Source organism: Abramis brama (assembly GCF_963993115.1).
Source record: "Abramis brama genome assembly, chromosome: 12".
Taxonomy (NCBI): domain Eukaryota; kingdom Metazoa; phylum Chordata; class Actinopteri; order Cypriniformes; family Leuciscidae; genus Abramis; species Abramis brama.
The window spans coordinates 4,848,440-4,868,007 of record NC_139974.1 but is presented as its reverse complement, the minus strand read 5'-3'; the positions used below and the strand labels follow the sequence as shown (position 1 = coordinate 4,868,007).

Genomic DNA, 19,568 nt, shown 5'->3' with positions numbered 1-19,568 from the left:
GATTGGACACTCGACCGGAGGAAACACTGACCTGTCTGATCAGTCTGACAGTGGCGAATGAGTCGGACGGTGTCGGCTATCATGTGCTGAAAACACACACACACACACACATCAACAACACATCTCAGTGAAGATAACACATCTAAAGCCTGTCAATCACGGACACTCACCAGCTTCTCGAAATTCACCAGATTATCATGAAATGTTTTGTTCCCCTCATGGATGAAGGTGATATCTGAAAACCAACAGAGATCACAACATCACGAGACCAAGAAACAAATCACTGGCCATGCGATGTATTAGTGTGTGTGGTGTATGTGAGTGGTTGTGACATCACTTCCTGTCCACCAGCGGGCAGCTCCTGTACCTTTGAGCAGCAGAGGCATGAAGGGGATTTTGGGCGGCTTCATCTTCTTGAAAGCGTCTCTGTAGGCTTTGTGATTCATGGATGGATCCTGAGGAAGAAGACGGATGAATCTCTTTATGATCATATGTTGACATGGAATCAAAATCAGCCATATTTATGTTTGTTTTATGTTTATGTGGCTGGGTTTGACGTACCGTCAACAGCTCAAGTTCAGAGAAAAGCTTCTTGAATTTTCCGGGAACTTTCTGCAGGAAAGAGAGCGACAGAAACTGATGAGCAGGAAAGTCATCATCTTGTTTAAAGTCTCCATCAAATCAAAATGGACCATTCTTATTTTTAATGGAGTATTGCAGTGTTTATTATAAATGATTTATCCGTGCACATCATTATTTTTTAAATTCATGTGCCGTTGTGATATTGAATCCGAATCTCTTTATCCTCCCTCTTGCATCTCTTCTCTTCTCTGATGATGTGGGCGGGGCAACCTGTCACTCACATGAGATCAGCCAATAGCAAACCACAACCATCCAATCAATTCCCAACGGACAAAATCAAGCCCCGCCCACATTTGTTCTTGATCCAATAGGGCAGAAAAGACGATTGCAGCTTCGGTTTCATGCTGACTTTTGTATCGTTAACTCGTTCACCCTTAAACTGTGTTCAAACCAGAGCAACAAGCGATGAATCCTCAAATCTCTATAGTTCTCATGTTGTGCTGGTTGGTCCAAACTGTATATTAAACATCATTACTCATTGTATATTCCGTGATTTTGCATCTGTTCACTTTCAGCATGGAGAGACCAATTATTTGTAAAGTAAACTAGTGTCATCATCATCACAGCTGGTTAGTACAGGGTGAGCATGTGTAGAAGTGTGTGAAGTGTGTGAAGTGTTTTACCTCCCACGTCTGGTTGAGCCGGCTGACGGCTGCGGTGTTTAAACCCATGATGATGGCAAACGAGGAGTTCAGGTTCCTGTGCGCTTTACAGCTGAAACACACACACACACACACACACATACACACACGAGTCAGTCGCTGCCTTCCAGACACAGAGAGTTCAAACACCCACACAGAATAAAACATCATTCCAGAACAGAACCTCTCTGACTGACTAGAATAAAGATATTAACCGCACATAATCTGTTCACACAGTCTGTTCACTGAGCGGCGGATACATGTGACACACACACACACACACACACACACACACACACACACACACTGACGGGTATAAACTGACACTGACAAACTTTAGTTTATGGAATCAAATCATATATTGATTTTTTTGAGTTTGATAAACAGCAGGTAAAGTATTTTTGGTTATGATATTTTGGTTTGATAATTGCTCTTTATAACTTAAATACCATTAACTAATTTTCAAATCAGAAACAATAGAAAACTATAATACATTTACAAAAAAATAGATTGCAAAAAAAAAAAAATCAGCAAAAAGCGATTACAACAACAAAAAATATTGGAAATCATAATAACATAAAATATTGTAATCTTGTAGTTAAAAAACAACATATAAACAAGAATATGAAAAATATACTTAATATATTTAATATTACTTAATTAAACAAAAATAATCTGTCCGTCATAAAAACAGCATTATCATATTTTAATAATAAAATAATATCTAAATAAAATATTCTATATTTGTAATATATCAATTTAATTTTATTATACACAAGAATAACCCTATATGCCTCAAAAAGCAGTATTATTATATTTTAAATTAAATATAAACTAAAATAATTAAATAAAATGTAAAATTTTAATATATCAACATTTTTTATTAAACAGTATCTGTCAGAAAAAGTTGGAATTATTGTTGTAATGATAAAACATAAACTAAACTAATAAAATATTTAATATATTAAATAAATCAATGTTATTATATCAAACAAAAACAATCAGTATCTGACTATCTGTCATAAAATCCAATATTATTTTTAATAATAAAATATAAACTAAAATAGTAAACTAAATTTTTTTTTATATTTTACTATTATTTTATTAAATTTAAAAACAATCACTATATGTCTTAAAACAGTATTATATTGTTTTAATAATAATAAAAATATAAACTAAACTAATAAGAAGTTTTACATTTTTAATATATCATTTTATTAAAGATACAAAAAAATTATTATCAGTCATAAAAAGCGGTACTGGTTGATCAAAGCAAAGCTGCATATTCCAGTGTGCGTTCTGATTCATGTCTGTGACGTAACCTGTATTTAATACTTGAGTACAGACGTGGATCCTGACAAACACACTCGGAGCGGAGACTCACTGAGCTGCGATCTTGATGAACTTCTTGAGCAGCTGGACTCGTTTCCCGAGCGAGGGGCACAGCAGCACCTCTGACATCACCCACTGCTGGACCTCGTTACAGCGCTGCAGCAGGAACTCTAGCGCCACCGTGTGGCCAGTGCTGGCCTGACGACTGAACGTGTAGAAGATCAGCTCTTGCTGAGAGAGAGAGAGAGAGAGCGAGAGAGAGAGAGCATCATCACACAGGCGTCTCATCTGCTGATACATGTGTCCACGTGTGCTTTAAAAGAGCAGATGTGCAATATCTTTCAAAAGTTTGGGGTCAGTACGATTTTTTAAAAAGAAATTAATACGTTTATTCAGCAAGAAATGCTGTTCTTTTCAACTTTCTATTCATCAAAAAATCCTGGATTTTTTTTAATCACGGTTTCCAAAAAAATATAAAGTTGCACAACCATTGATTCATTTTCACTATTGATAATAATAAATGTAAGCATATTAGAATGATTTCTGAAGGATCATGTGACACTGAAGACTGGAGTAATGATGCTGAAAATTCAGCTTTAAATCACAGGAATAAATTACAGTTTAACATATATTCACATAGAAAATTGTCATTTTGAAATTGTAATAATATTTCACAATTTTACTGTTTTTACTGTATTTTTGATCAAATAAATGCAGCCTTGGTGAGCAGAAGAAACTGTTTCAAAAAAATTAAAAATTCCTATTGACCCCAAACCTAAATTCTAAAAACTCCAATATAAAGGACATAAGAACATTTAACAAATATGAATGCCATCATAAGTATTAGTCATTGAGGTTTAAGATTAAAAACAACATAAGCTCTACGGACAGCATCTCTGGCCCGCAGCCGATCACCACAGACGATCATTTCAGCTCGTTCCTCTTCATAACAGGGTTCATGTGAACATGTCCTGCTGTGACAGAAGCTTCACCTCATGGATGGAGTTGAAGAGATTCCACTCGAAGTTGGTGAGAGCCACGGCGACGTCCCACGTGTTGATCCCCAGCAGTCTGACCGGCTTCTGTCCCAACTCAGGACATTCAGTCAGAGGCGGCTGAGACACACACACCATCACAGATGAGCTTTCAGTTTTTACTGAAAATTACAGTTTTTACTGTTTTTACTAAAATATTAAAGGCATAGTTCCTAATATGTATGCAAGATTCTTCTTGTGGCTTGCAAAAAAACTATGACTAGGAATTGGCCAGTGTAAACAATGGTTTGGAATTATTGAAGAAATCCTGGTTATGGAAGAACTTACTCTAAAGATGAAAAAAGTGCTTTCAAAATGGACTGGGAAAAGTGGTTGATACGTAAAAAATGTAAAGACATCCTTGTAATTGTACAACACAGGAATTGTAATAGGAATGGTTCGGGGGGGGGCGTTTTAAGTGGGGGGTCAGTACATATATTTATAGGTATGTATGTTCATTGATATTTAAGAATAAGCGCTGATATGTATTTATAAGTATACAGCTGTGTACGCTATGTATCATATATGTCACCCTGGATCACAAAACCAGTCACGAGTCGCACGGGTATATTTATGGAAATAGCCAACAATACATTGTATGGGTCAAAATTATGCCAAAATCATTAGGATATTAAGTAAAGATCATGTTCCATGAAGATATTTAGTAAATTTCCTACCGTAAATATATAAAACATTTATTTTTGTGAGTGAATGCAGCACAATCGTGAACATAAATGGAGAACTTTAAAGACGATTTTCTCAATGTTTCGATTTTTGTGCAGATTCCAGATTTACAAATAGTTGTATCTCGACCAAATATTGTCCTATCCATACATACATCAATGGAAAGCTTATTTATTCAGCTTTTAGATTATGTACTGTATAAATCTCAATTTAAAATTTTTATATTTAATACCCTTGTGACTGGTTTTGTGGTCCAGCGTCACATATTTGATATGTATATGTACTTTGATTGTTAATTGTTGGAACACAGAGACACAGTAAAGTTGAGAGTTGTTGTACCAGGATCTCGCTGAGGTCTCTCCGACAGGCGATCAGTCTGCCCGGCGCCACCAGAGACTCGGGGTAAATACTGTCGTGAGGCTGAAGGACACGCTGCTCTGTGACACAGAAGAGAGAGAGGAGAGAGTGAATGTGTGTGTGTGTAGATGTGTTTATGGTTCTGTCTGAGTCGTGTGTGTGTGTGTGTATAAACCTCCACTGTACGTCTGGACCGTCAGCATCATGTCGTCTTCAGATCTGTCCATCCGCTGAGCCACGATGTGCAGAAGCTCCTGAGCCACGACTGAAGGCTTCACACGCATGCTGAGATACGAGTCACAGCTCACGTACACACGACACATCACTGACACACACACACACACACACACACAGAGAAAGAGAGGGGATTTTAATCAGTGAATCTCATGAACACTGTCAAAAATATGTCTGGATTCATTTCACCCCAAAGTCAAAAGATTAAGTTATTACATTTATATTTTTATATTCAATAATATTCCTTTAACATGCATATATTATATTAAAAATATTATTTAAATATTATTATTTATTTAAATATGTTTTCCATGAAGAAAATTTTGTTCAGTTAATCTATAATTTTTAATCAATTATACTTTATTTACATTTATATTTTAATACGTTTATATTTGCAAAAAAGAAAATGAAGTACTATTACTGTTTTTCAAAAAAAAATCTGTTATTATATTTTATTTTGATTTACATTATGTTGCATTAAAATTATTAAAATATTATATATAATAAATTTATTTTTGCACAAAGACAATTTTGTTACATTATGACGTTTGTTTTGCAGTACAACATTTTTTTTCATTGACAATTATCCATACTGCAATGCAAAAAATATATAATTTAACATAATGTAATTTGCAAAATGATATACAAAATATAAAAATAAAATACAAATAGGTCAGGTTTTACCCTACAATCAAAACAAAAATTAAAAAAGAAAAGAAAATTATTATATTATTCATATACATACATGTGTGTGTCCGTGTGAGTGTGTGTGTATCTGTGTATGTGCGTGCATGTGTGTGTATGTGTGTGTGTCTGTGTGAGTGTGTGTCTGTGTATGTGTCTGTGTGAGTGTGTGTGTGTGTGTGTGTCTGTGTGAGTGTGATTGTGTGTGTCTGTGTCTGTGTCTGTGTGTGTGTGTGTGTGTGTGTGTGTGTGTGTGTGTGTGTGTGTGTGTGTGTGTGTGTCTGTGTATAACAGACAGATATATTTTCTCCTAATTTGAATTAATTACTTTCCTCATGACATTTATCCCAAAAACGTAGAGTTTATATTATATTTAAATGTATTAATTTTTCAAGCACTGTCAGAGACATTTACACCTAAACTATGTGGGTGTACAGTATGCTCTGTTAAATGTGTGCAGAAACTAATCCCACAGCACGAGAGGACTGATTACCGTCTCTGGTGTCGACTGGAGACCCGCGGAGAGGAACGCAGTTCTCCTTCAGGCTCAGCTGCGGGTACAGCGCTTTACTCTGCAACGACAGACGCCTCGTGTCTTTACTCACATTACAAACCAGGTTTATCATTTTCATTGTTTGGTCTTTTTTTTGTTTTGTTTTTTCACAATTTCTTCTCTCACCTTTTGGTGTGGAGAGTAGTCGTCCATCGTACTGAGGGAAAACAGGGAGAAATAACGTTAGACACATTAGGAGACACGCATGTGTGTTGAACTGTGAGTCTGACAGCGGATAGAGAACTGAGAGACGGGAGATTCAACACTTCTGTCAGAGACGTGTGGGCCAGATGTCTCCTGTGAGACTCCTCTCTCGCTCTACATCTACATCTGAAGACTGACGCTCTCACCGGAAGCCAAAGACATCTCTGTGTCTGGGAGAAGTTTTGCTTTAACAGGAAAACAGCAGGAATCATTTTCTCATCCCTCATTTCAACACAAAATCTTTCTGAGGAGAATAAAACGCTCACTTTATTTATTTTTTCATGTGACACTGGATTACAAAACCAGTCACGAGTCGCACGGGTATATTTGTGGCAATAGCCAACAATACAGTGTATGGGTCAAAATTATCCATTTTTCTTTTATGCCAAAAATCATTAGGATATTAAGTAAAGATCATGTTCCATGAAGATATTTTGTACATTTTCTACCGTAAATATATAAAACATCTATTTTTGTGAGTGAATGCAGCACAGTCGCGAACATAAATTAATAACTTTAAAGGAGATTTTCTCAATGTTTCGATTTTTTTGCATCCTCAGATTCCAGATTTACAATAGTTGTATCTCAACCAAAATATTTTCCTATCCTAACAAACCATACATCAATGGAAAGCTTATTTATTCAGCTTTCAGATGATGCATAAATCTGACCCATGTGACTGGTTTTGCAGTCCAGGGTCACAAATGTAAGATGATTGGGTTCAGAAGTTGTTCCTTTAGAGCTCAGGAGACTCAAATATCAATTTTGTCTCAAATGTTTCTCCCAAAGTCCAATAAAAGAAATGAAAATAGACACAAATGAAGCAGTTATTGTCATACAGTTAGAGTATAGAGCTATACAATTTAATGTACAGCTCAGATTAATTAAGTTAAACGGGAGTTAAACAGCTCAGATTGGTCTTTGTCTTTGACTTCGGATTGCAGAATTTGGTGTTTTAAGCCAATCTGAGAACAATCTGAAACATTGTTGAGATCTTTTCTGAAACTTTATAAAAGACGTGAGACTATTGGTGTGTGTTTCTCAGGTCAAAAGTAGGAAAACTCAAACAAATCTGATTACATTGCTCTCCTGGACAAATAATTGAGATATTAAAGATATTCAAATGTACTTGATGAGAAGTGTTTGAGTTCATACTGACATCACTGACTTTTACTGAAAAATCTGAGCACAGTTTGAGACATTATCGAGATCTCTTATGAAGAGAGATAGAGCACACAAAAAAAAGAGAGAGAGAGAGAGAGAGAGAGAGAGAGAGAGAGAGAGAGAGAGAGAGAGAGAGAGAGAGAGAGAGAGAGAGAGAGAGAGAAACTCAAACAAAAGTCTAAATTTAATTTCATTACTGTCCAGGAGACACATTCAAATGAACTTGAGAAGTGTTTTTGAGTCCATACTGAGATCTCTGACTTTTATTTCCAAATATGAGCACAGTTTGAGACAATATTAATCTCCTATGAAACTCCATAGAAAAAAAGGGCTCACGCAAAGGTTTTAATTCAATCTTGTTGCTGTCCAGGAGAAACAAATGAGATATTAAATACATTTAAATGACTTTGATGAGAAATAGTTGAGATCATACTGATATCTTTATTTTCAAGTTTGAGCATAGTTTGAGACAATATCGAGATCTCTTATGGAACTCAGACAAACAAAAGTCTCAATTTAGTCTCACTGCTGTCTAAGAGAAACAAAGGAGATTTTAAATAAATTAAAATCTACTTGATGAGAAATGTACGAGTACATATTGACATCTCTAAATCTGGCACAGTTTGAGACAATATTGAGATCTCTTATGAAACTCATACACGTGAGATCATTAAAGAATCAATCCTCCATTTACTCTGAACGCTCAGTGACATCAATGACACTATTGAGCATTTCCCTCTTTTATTCATCTCACACACGTTACGCCCAATTACCCTTCTGCCGCTCGGGGAGCCAATCAGAGTGAGCACAGCGTAACTCCGCCCCTCACGGCAGTCATAACTACACCTCCGAGTCCGGCACCTCGTTTAGTGGGATTACGAACATACGCCTGCCAAACCCCGAGGATGAGCAGCGGGAGGATCCGGCCCGAACGGGAACGTGTCCATGCTAAGCTCAATTCACTGAGGCTAAGCTGATGAACTGACGAACGTAAGGAGCTCAAAGAGAGCCACGGGATGTGTGTGTGTGTGTGCTCATCTGCATTCGCTTTACTTGTAAGAGCCACATCTGTCAAAATTAAGATCAAGTGATCTTCACTACTCAAAATGTCTCAATAAAAATTAAAAATGGCAAATGTGAGACTCACTGTCTCCGGCGCAGAAGCTTCTGGAACTCCTTCAGGTCCTTCTCCAGCGTGGGGAACTCGTAAACGTCCTCCAGCACGTATCGATACAGAGACTGCAGGAACACACCATACATTTATATTAGTGGATTGATCGATTAGTGGATGTTTGGCCATTTTTGATTTTCAGAATCAGCCAATGACGTTTCCCATTTGGAGGATTATACTTCAACAGCAGAACCGCCTACTATGATGATATGCTATATTAAGTAATAACAAAATACAAAATGCAACAACAACAAAATCAATAACAACTCTATCATATATTCTTTCTTAAATACTCTTGATTTAAATATATGGCCATTGCACATTGAATATACCAGGAAATTCCATATCATTAAATAAAGATCAACTCAACAGTTACCAGTGATATTTTAGTACTATTTATATACTATTATAGAATTTATAAATGTTTTGAATTAGCTTTTATTTTTACACTTTTAGTTTTAATTTTAATTTTAGTTCAGGTTTTAGTAATTTTGCTATGTCCTTTTATGATTTATATTAGTTTTATTTTTTTTATTTTTTTTTAAGTTCTTTAATTTTAATATTTTGATCTAATATTTATATTTTGTTTAATTTCAGCTGTATTTCAATTAACACTATTTTTTTTAATAATACTGCCAGTTACAGGTTTGAAAAAAAAAAATATATATTTATATTTATATGTATAAGCAGAATTCTGTAGGAAAACACGTCTGGGTGGCGACCGGATGTGTGTATATGAGAGACTGTGTGTTTTTGCACGGGTACTTGACCTTGCATCCATGCTGGGCAGTAAAGGGAAGATTTATTACCCAGCATGCACTGGGAATGTATGTTTTAATGGTGTACACTCCCTCAATGCATGCTGGATAATGTCAGTACACAGATACAGTGAGGAAACAATGTACTTTTACTGTTTCAATGCTGTAAAACAACAGCGCCTACAGCCACATTCATGCACACACACACACACACACACACACACACAGAGTGTCTCAGCAGCATCATGTGCATCTGTTCTCATCTGTTCTTAGTGTTTGATGGAATGTGAATGTTTTTGAGCGTGGTGTGTGTCGTGTGTGTAACTGAGCCGGTAACATGGAGCGTCCGCTGTGAGTGTGTCTGACCCATCACCCCCCCCAATTCTGCCTGTTACCAGGCAACTATCACCTGGGAAACGCTCCATGTAATGATCTATACGGCGACCGTGAAACATCCTCGTCACTGCAATGACACTACGGTTGCCATGGAAACACTGCGTGAGCGTGTGTGTGTGAGTGGGTGGAGACAAAAGCAGGTAAGAACAAGATGTACATTTGTGCTGTGTGTGTGTGTGTGTGTGTGTGTGTGTGTGTGTGTGTGTGTGTGTGTGTGTGTGTGTGTGTGTGTCTCTAATCTCCTGACGATGACAGACTGAAATCTTTGAAACATCGACACACAAAAACATCTACGCACTACACAACACTCAGTTTCAGAGAACACATGGTTAGTGCTTTTAATGACGCCTGAAGTGTGTTTTCTGAAGTGTTTTCATCTGCATGCGGCCTTGAGCAACGAGCAGAAGGGAGAAAAGATGTTTTCTGGACTGAACATGTGAAAAGCCATTAAACACACTCAAGTCCTGACATGAGGCCGAGACGATCCCCGAGGAGAAGCCGTGAGTGTGTGAGTCACCGGCGCTAAACTAAACTAGCAAACACACACAGTGAGAGTTTAACACAACCACAGATCATCACAACACATTTCACTGCAGGTTCAGGCAACTAAATGCTTCTTATAGTTACTGACAGCCTTGACACTTTTCTTTTAAATATTAAAATATTACATAAATATAATTTTTTTATTGTTTTGAGTAAATATGTAAAACACAGGTAGAAATTTTACTGACAGTATTAAATAAAAAAATATTTGAAAATACTACAATATTATATAAATATACAAATATAAATACAAAATATTTTTAATTTTGAGTAAATATTGTGTAAAAATTTTACAGATAGACTTGAATAAAAATATTTTAAATATTAAATAAATATAATTTTACTGACAGTCTATGAAATATTAAAAATTTTTGAGTAAATATGTAAAATAAAAGGTAGATATTTTACTGACAGTCTTAAATAAAAATATTTAAAAAATACTAAAATATTATATAAATATAAAAACACAAATACAAAATCGTTTTTAATTTTGAGTACATATTGTGTAAAAAAAAAACTTGTGGAAATTTTACAGATAGACTTGAATAAAAATATTTTAAATATTACAGGTAGAAATTCTACTGACAGTCTTAAATAAAAAATATAAATAATTTGAGTAAATATTGCGTAAATCAACTTGTAGAAATTTTACAGATAGACCTGAATAAAAATATTTAAAATATTAAAATATTGTATAAATGTAAAAATATTAAATGTGTTTTTTAGTAAATATTGTGTAAAATTGGTAGCAATTTCACCGGCAGTCTTGAAAAAAGTATTATAATATTTTTAAATATTATGTAAATGTATATATATATATAAATAATGTTGAATAAATATTTTGTAATATAACTGTTATTAATTTTTCACCTCTTAGCTTTTGTTAAATGATCAGCATTACATTGGTCATTGGTCATTGGTCGTGCTGCTTTCGTATCTGCTTTTGAAAACGCATCAGATGACCAATACTGAAACCAACACAGCAACAGCAGCAGAAGACAGACGGTTTACCCGGTTTTTAAATCACATCCGTAATACTTCCACCACACAGATTCCACTCATTAATGCTATACATGGAATATATCAGTGTTATCACCTTCATGAAGAGTTTGACGTTCTCCTCCTCTCGCAGGAAGTCCTTGTAGAGCGTGCTCCACTGGGAGACCAGGTGCAGGACCTTCCTCTTCCTGAAGAGGGCCTCCTTTCCTTCCTCCTTCCCTCGGGAGCGCTTGGTACAGTAGGTGAGATCTGGTTAAAGACTCATAACAGACTCTCTGTGCAAACCGCATCGACTGAATCCACACACACACACTTCAGGCCTTTATGTGTGACTATAGCAAGGCCATACTGATTAACTATACAACATACACAATATATCTGCATCTGGCATTTCAGAAGCATGCTACAGTGAGTGTTTTTGTGAGCACGCTGCAGTGATGGGGAAGGATATTGTCCCAGCAGGGCTTGGCAGAGCTCACTGGTGGACATGAAGACCAGATACGTCAACAAGAAGTCGTCCAGAAGCATTTCTGAAAGACAAACGCACAGAAACACATGATGGACCACCGCATCCAGATGGATTAATGCTGTTCCCATCATCAGCAGATATTAGCACAATTAAGCAGACCGTCAGCTGATCTACAGTTCACTCTCCTGGAAGGCATGTTTAATGAGAACTTTAATGAGATTCATGAACGTGGGGTTAATTAGTGCTGTTTGATGAGGCAGGCGTCACTATTACTAGTGCTCATACTTGGGGTTAGTGATTTGAACAAACCCCTGATGCTACGCACTGAACCGTAGAGTTTCTTGTTGAGGAAATGTGTCATGTTACTTCACAAAAATGGCATATATATATATATATTTATAAATACTGTTTTATTTTGAGTAGATATTGTATAAAATACTGATAGAGATTAAAAAAATAAATTCAACCCACTTGCAAAGAAAATTTCTAAATATTATACAAAATATACTTATAATTATTTTATTGTTTTTAAACACTGGTAGAAATTGTATAGACAGTACCCCAAAAAATATACACATTACATTCTTTCATAAATATAACAATATAAATAACAAAAACTTTTTTTAATTTTGATTAAATACTGTGTAAATATTTTCTCACAGTACTAAATAATAGAGTCCTAAATAATACACAGTCCTAAATAATATATATATATATATATATATATATATATGTAAATGTAAAAAAAAAAAAAAAAGAGTAAATATTATGTAATACTGGTAGAAATTTTACTGGCAGTAATAAAATCCATTTTAAAATATTCAAACCACAAAGACTTTCTGCACTGCATTCCTCTAAAACCCACAAACCCCTTCTTCATCTCCCTTCATCCTTTCTGTTTGTCTTCTCTGCGTCTGCTGATAAATATTCATTTCCATTTTTATCATCGACTGCCTGTGCTAACAGAACGCCGGCCCACAATCCATCGCTCTATTTTCACCAACCGCTGAGAGACAGACCCGAATAAGAGTCAGAAGACGCAGGAGGGATGAAATGTGTGAATTATACAGTGACTTTCAGAGAGGTCACAGTCAAAACCAAACGTTTGATCACTTTGTCTAACTCAACTCAAACTGTCTTTAGACGCTTCTAGCACAGTTAGCCAATCACGTACTATATGGAATTCATTTCATACTAAAAACGAATGTATTTGTGATATGTAAATCTATTGAAAAACTGACAGAATTTAGATGATTTATGATGATCTTGACAAAATAAAAATATTCATTCCGCAAATGAAAACATTTTCTGTTAGGATCATCATTAATCATCTACATTCTGTCAATTATCACTTTTATGTGTATGTATATATATATATATATATATATATATATATATATATATATATATATATATATACTGTATATATATGTATGTATCTAGAAATATAAACAAAATATTTTTCAATTTTACAAAATAAAATTTTACTAACATTTTTACTAACTCTAAAACATTATAATATTACATAAATATAAAAATGTAAATAACTTTTTTTTATAAATACTGTTTTATTTTGAGCAGATATTGTGTAAAATACTGATAATAAATTCAACCCACTTGCAAAGAATTTTAAATATTATACAAAATATACTTATAATTCTTTTTTATAACACTGGTAGAAATTGTATTGACAGTACCAAAAAAAAAACCATTACAATATTACATAAATATGACAATATTAATAACAAAAACGTTTTTAATTTTGAGAAAATATTGTGTAAAATACTGAAAAAAATTCTCGTCAGTGAAGATATGCACTATGACTGATAGGGATGCACCGAGGTTAAAATTTTGGCCGATACGATAACCGATAATTCTGTATATTTGAAAGCCAATAACCGATATATTGGCCGATAAATCTGAATCCAAATTTTTATATAATTTTTGAGAGCCTGATTACAAAAACCAAAGTCTCATCATTAAAAGCCACGTCCCAAGCACACAATTATAATTATTATAATCCTCATTATAATTTTATGTAACATATATGACGGACTTGCGCTGCACGTCAATGTATTTTCCTTTTCGAAGTGATTCCAATCATATTTCAAGCAATTCATGACCAACACTGCACATTTGAAAGAAATAATCAATTTTTTATCAGCTTTAATATATCGACAAAAATTTCTTATCGGGTCAATACCGATAACATTAAAAATGAACATATATATCTGCTGATACCGATATGATGGCTGATATATCGTGCATCCCTAATAACTGACTTTTGAATAAAAATTCTACATGGTTACGGAAACGATTAAAAAGCAGATTTATATTATCGGTTAGGGCTGCACGATATTGAAGAAAAGTGCGACATGCGATAACTCATTAAATAATGTGATATTCGATATGCGATACGATAATGCTTAAAGTGTATAAAATACACTTAAATTATCTTTAAAATATATTTAAAATTATATAACCTTACATACGTGTTTCACATTCTTTTTGTGACAAGAAAACATCCCTACAGCTTCTGAAAGTGAACATCAGTGTTTTACTGTAGTGTAAGAAGTGTTATTTTAACATCAGTGGGGTTTAGGGGTTCAGGTTATCCTACATTATGTTAATTTAACAACAGAAACTGAATAATCAAATGTAAAAATAAAACACTGCTTAGTTTTCACTGTATGAATTAAATATATATTCTGATTCTTATTAAAGCTACAAAAGTTATTCAGCCAATTTGAAGAGTGATTTTCTCTTCGTCTTTTGTTCATGACCCCAGTTATTGCAAGCCGTTGCGATATGCATATTGCGATATATACATTTGCGATATTTTGATAATTTCGATATATTGTGCAGCCCTATTATCGGTTCTGTATATATAGCTATTTTTTAATACCCCCATATGGAGATGGTTCAAGGTTTAGTTCTTGCAGTCAGACTGACCCTTAAAAGCTCTCCTTTACATCAAATATGAGTTTGCAACAGCCAAGAAAGCAAAAGCAACTGGATTTTTGCCTCATTCATAATCATAATGATTAAATTCACACCTCTTTCTCCTAAAAATACCACTGATGTCTTGTGCTTCTCTGAACTGCTGGTTTTCCGCCGGGAAAGCAGAAACACGAAGTCTCTGAACAATTATCACTGAACACTGACGCAGGTCTGAACACAAACACTGACTCAGAGTCTGGAGAAATGATACAGCGTTTGACATTTTACACCGCTCTAGGCGAAGCACGGTCAGTCGGGTCAGTCTAATACCAGTATCTGAAGGCGACCGGGCGTCTAATGAGAAACTACCACCAAAACACACACGTCTGCAGTGATCCGGGAGGAAACAGTGAGACTGTTACTGGCATTTAACAAAAGGTAAAAAGCCTTTCTCTCTCCTTAGCAGCGTGACGCACATTTTAATGCTAAACACAGCTGCCAACACACCGGTAATTACCCAGGATGCACTGCACTGTGAGGCTAATTTATCGCCTATGGGTGTGTTATTCACCACACAAGGGTCATTGAATTACACTCACACACACACGATATACGCATGCACAAACATGCATACACACAGAAAAACTCATTATCTTGTTGCTGTTCTCTGTTTTCTTCCTCACCTCACTCCATCCCACAGCATCTTTCTCCTCATTTGGTGTCTTTGATTAAATGCAAACATTAAAAACTCTCAGTGAAGATGTTTAAACTTCTTTCCTATAAAAAAGATGTTATATATCACTCCGGACGTCTCAGAGAGGGTCTTTTCCAGTCGAACACTAGACTCTAGAGACTGGGAATCTGACCTTCAGAAACTAAACACACACACACACACACACATGCTATCAGCCCTCCGCCTGCAAACATTACACTGTGTGCAAATGCACTCATGAATAATTATGCTTTTGCAAGAGTAAAAAGAGTAACTGTAACCAACACTCGGCGCAAATCAATCGGTTTTGCAGGCAGAACTTCAAACCCGCCTCAGAAACTCGGCTTCACACGCAGCGGCGTCTCTTCAGAGAGCACACACACCTGGAGGCACACACTCTTCACAACAGAAAGCAAAAGAAAACCCTGTCGGCATTAAGACACAAAGCATTCCAGAAACATTGATTTCTGGAGTCGTTCCGACACGCCGCGCTGTGAAATAACTGACAGCTGGAATGCTCTATGAGATCGGATCTGACCAGTGACCACGAAGATCACAGGAAATGATGTAAGAGTAATATTGCTCACTTGTGCTGCTACTGTTACAACATTAAACCCAATGTTATTTAGCCAACTAGTTTAGGTTGGTAAGAGAACGCCATAATTATACCAGAAGGAGTATTGCTATGGATATTTATTCATGTAGCTTAATGGGGGGAAAACTTTTTTGCACTTACTTGGAACATATAGGCTATATAATAATAATAATACATAATAATTCATTAAGTGATTATATAAATCGATCGTTCAGTCATATTATATTAAATACATATAAAATGTTACAATTTTTTTTATATATATATATATATGATATTAGAAATAATATAAAAAAAAATATATATATATATATATATATATAAAATTAAAATACACATAAATGTCTTATCGTTTCTAATTGTTGTTATTAACTTATATATATATTTATATATATATATTAATAGCAAATAATTATAACAATAATATTTAACAATTATATGGCATTTATAATTCATATGAATACAAAAATAGTAGAATTAAAAATGTAGATTTAATAGCTTAATGGGAAAAACTCTTTTTTAAAGTTATTTGGAACAAAACAAAAAACAAAACAAGTTTTGTATATTCGTTAAGTGTCTATATCAATCGATTGTTCAGTCATATTATATTAAATAAATATTAAATATTACAAATTATATATGTGTGTGTGTGTGTGTGTGTGTGTGTGTGTGTGTGTGTGTGTGTGTGTGTGTGTGTGTGTGATATAAACACTTAATATATATTAATACATAAAATATAATATTTTTAAAAAAATTATACAGCATATATATTAAAAATGAACAATAAATATCATATAACTGTTAAATTGTGTGTATGTATATATATAACTAACTATTGATATTAACTATGAACTATTGAATAAAACTACATTATTTCCCACTGAATACTCAGTTTCACATCAAACTGCTTCAGATTACACAGGTAAAATGCTAATCCTAAATTCCCCCAGGACTCACCCGCCTCCTTGCCCTCCGCCGCCCCCTGGTGCTCGTCCAGACGCAGGTCACTCAGCAGGTGCTCCAGGATCTTGTGGGGCGTCCCGGACACCACCACGTACCTGTCGGAGAGAGCAGAAGAGGAAGAATCGCATGGGTACTCTTCATCAGAGGAGGAACACGTAGAACAAGAGCCACTCCATCGCTGTCTGTTTATCACATAATCATCATCCTCATCTTCATCAGCATCATCATCATCGTCAATGAAACGAAAATGAGGAATATTAAATGTGGGTATTTCATCTTCATCCTCCAGACTGTTGCTGCATTTCCAACATTCCTCATCATCATCATCATCATCCTCTTCTGCTTGCACCAGAGTGACGGGTCTGAGTTTTACAAAAGTCTTGCCGTCCATTCCAGCAGGGACACGTGTGCCGCGTCATGCCCAGCGCAGGAGTCCGAGTCAGGGCTGGAGAGAGGACCGACTCCCCCGTGTGATGCTGGACGACCTGCAGACAAACTCTGTGCAGCACAAAACACTCGACGAGTGTGTTTACATGCACACGCAGGTTTAAGGCTTGTCAAAAGCCCTGCTGACAGCGTAATGAGGAAGCAAACATCAGGAATGCGTTAGGAAGAGAGAGGAAGACTCTGATTGGAGGATGAAAGTGCTTATGATATGTAAACAGAAGGGGAGGGGTCAGAGAAGGGGGCGTGGCCTCACCTCTTATCACCGTCGTCATCTTTGACTCCGGCCGATTGTGGAGACGCAGGATCTGATGGGACTCGCTGGAGAACCAGCACGTCCTGACCCCTCTCCTTCAGACACACACGCACCACACTTTCCCCCTGCGCCTGAGAGATACACACACACACACACGATCACGTACTGATCCACAGCGGACATGAAGAGAACACACAATTACACATCAAAACACAGGGTTTTCTTACTTAGGCATAATAGTTCAGGAAGAGTTCTCTCAATGTGAACATTCTGTTATCATTAAGACTGGCTATGTGAACTGAATCATTTGACATTCAAACATTCAATTATTCATTAATACTTCTCTCATGAACATGCCAAGAAAAACTAGGGCGAATATCAAGATCTTTAGTGAACAGCGGCTTCAATTCAGACTTGTTTGACCTAAACTTACATTTTTATAAATCACTTTTAACTTTTAAATATGTCATTTTTAACTTCAAAAGACTTGGAATATAGTGCACAAGTCATCTGAATTAGTTTTAATGTTGTTTTTACGATACTTTCTTGTCATTTCTGGCCATTGGTGGCAAATTATATTGAAAAGAGCAGTTCAGATATTCTTCATACATTCTCATTTCATGATTCATGAAAGACAGTTAAACAAGTTTGGAATGACATTCATTCACAAATCATTCAGTCACAAACTACTCAAACTGTAAAAACAGACTCAAGCTATCCAAAAACAAAGGGTGTGATCAAAACCAATCAGGTTTGCATGCAAATATAATTACAACGTGTATTTCTGTCATCAAATCCGACAAGTTTCTGCTTGCTCAAACTCTCTCTCTCTCTCTCTCTCTCTGTTTCAATTAAGTAACTTGTCATTAGGGAGAAATGAGAGTCATTACAGTCACATTCATACAGCAGAATAACAAGAAAATTGGAAGGATTTGCTAATATTTGAAATGCACGCTGTAAATAATGCAAAAACAGTGTGAGTATTGTGGTTGTGTGCCACTTGGAAAAAACCCAAAATCAAACACACAGAAAAGCTTCATCAATACGGCCTGTTCCTGTTTTAGCCCATTCTAAATAACAGAGTAATTTAAACGCGTGTGTGTGTGTGTGTGTGTGTGTGTGTGTGTGTGTGTTTGCACTTTTAGACGTGTCTGGACAGCAGCGTTTGAGAAAGATGAAAGGCAGGAAAAGGATTAAGAAAATCTGAAATGTCTCACACACACACACACACCTGCCGGATTCACAGGTGTGAACTCAATACACACATTCAGATGCATTCCGTCGTATCGGATGGTTTTGTGTGTGAAATCCAGCTCTTATTATAGTCTTGATGCCTGCAGGTGTGAATACTTTAAACACTATATACTAAATACTATTAAAAAAACATGTTCTACTCTGAAATAAGGAGGATGGCATATTGAATAATCACATATGATTGCAGTAATTTTTTTAATAATCACCATATTTTCCAAACAGGTTTTACTTCACACAAGTATGAATGATATTGTTCAAAAGTATTGGATTGGTGAGATTTTTTATTGTTTTTATAGTCTATTCTTCTTACTATTCTGCGTTTATTTGACTGTGAAATATAATAACAATTTAAAATGACTGTTTTCTATGTGAATATATATTAAAACCTAATGTATTACTGTGATCAAAGCTGAATTTTCAGCATCATTACTCCAGTCTTCAGTGTCACATGATCCTTCAGAAATCATTCTAATATGATAATTTGATGCTCAAGAAACATTTCTGATTATCATCGATGTTGAAAACAGTTGTGTTGTGGA

At 35.4% G+C, this 19,568-nt stretch overlaps 1 protein-coding gene across 1 annotated transcript in view; it reads right to left on the bottom strand.

Annotated features, from left to right (window-relative positions):
- rapgef5a (Rap guanine nucleotide exchange factor (GEF) 5a) overlaps nt 1-19,568 on the bottom strand; it is a 64,571-nt gene that overhangs the window by 2,273 nt on the left and 42,730 nt on the right. Inside the window, exons 10-25 of the mRNA XM_084130703.1 lie at nt 17,776-17,906; nt 17,070-17,170; nt 11,848-11,926; nt 11,494-11,638; nt 8,677-8,768; nt 6,288-6,318; nt 6,102-6,180; nt 4,866-5,015; nt 4,673-4,770; nt 3,608-3,730; nt 2,668-2,846; nt 1,266-1,356; nt 562-612; nt 368-455; nt 171-235; nt 32-86 (exon numbers count right to left, since the gene is read on the bottom strand). Of these exons, the coding sequence (XP_083986829.1) occupies nt 32-86; nt 171-235; nt 368-455; nt 562-612; nt 1,266-1,356; nt 2,668-2,846; nt 3,608-3,730; nt 4,673-4,770; nt 4,866-5,015; nt 6,102-6,180; nt 6,288-6,318; nt 8,677-8,768; nt 11,494-11,638; nt 11,848-11,926; nt 17,070-17,170; nt 17,776-17,906 (1,558 nt within the window). The remainder of the gene's footprint in view (nt 1-31; nt 87-170; nt 236-367; nt 456-561; nt 613-1,265; nt 1,357-2,667; nt 2,847-3,607; nt 3,731-4,672; nt 4,771-4,865; nt 5,016-6,101; nt 6,181-6,287; nt 6,319-8,676; nt 8,769-11,493; nt 11,639-11,847; nt 11,927-17,069; nt 17,171-17,775; nt 17,907-19,568) is intronic.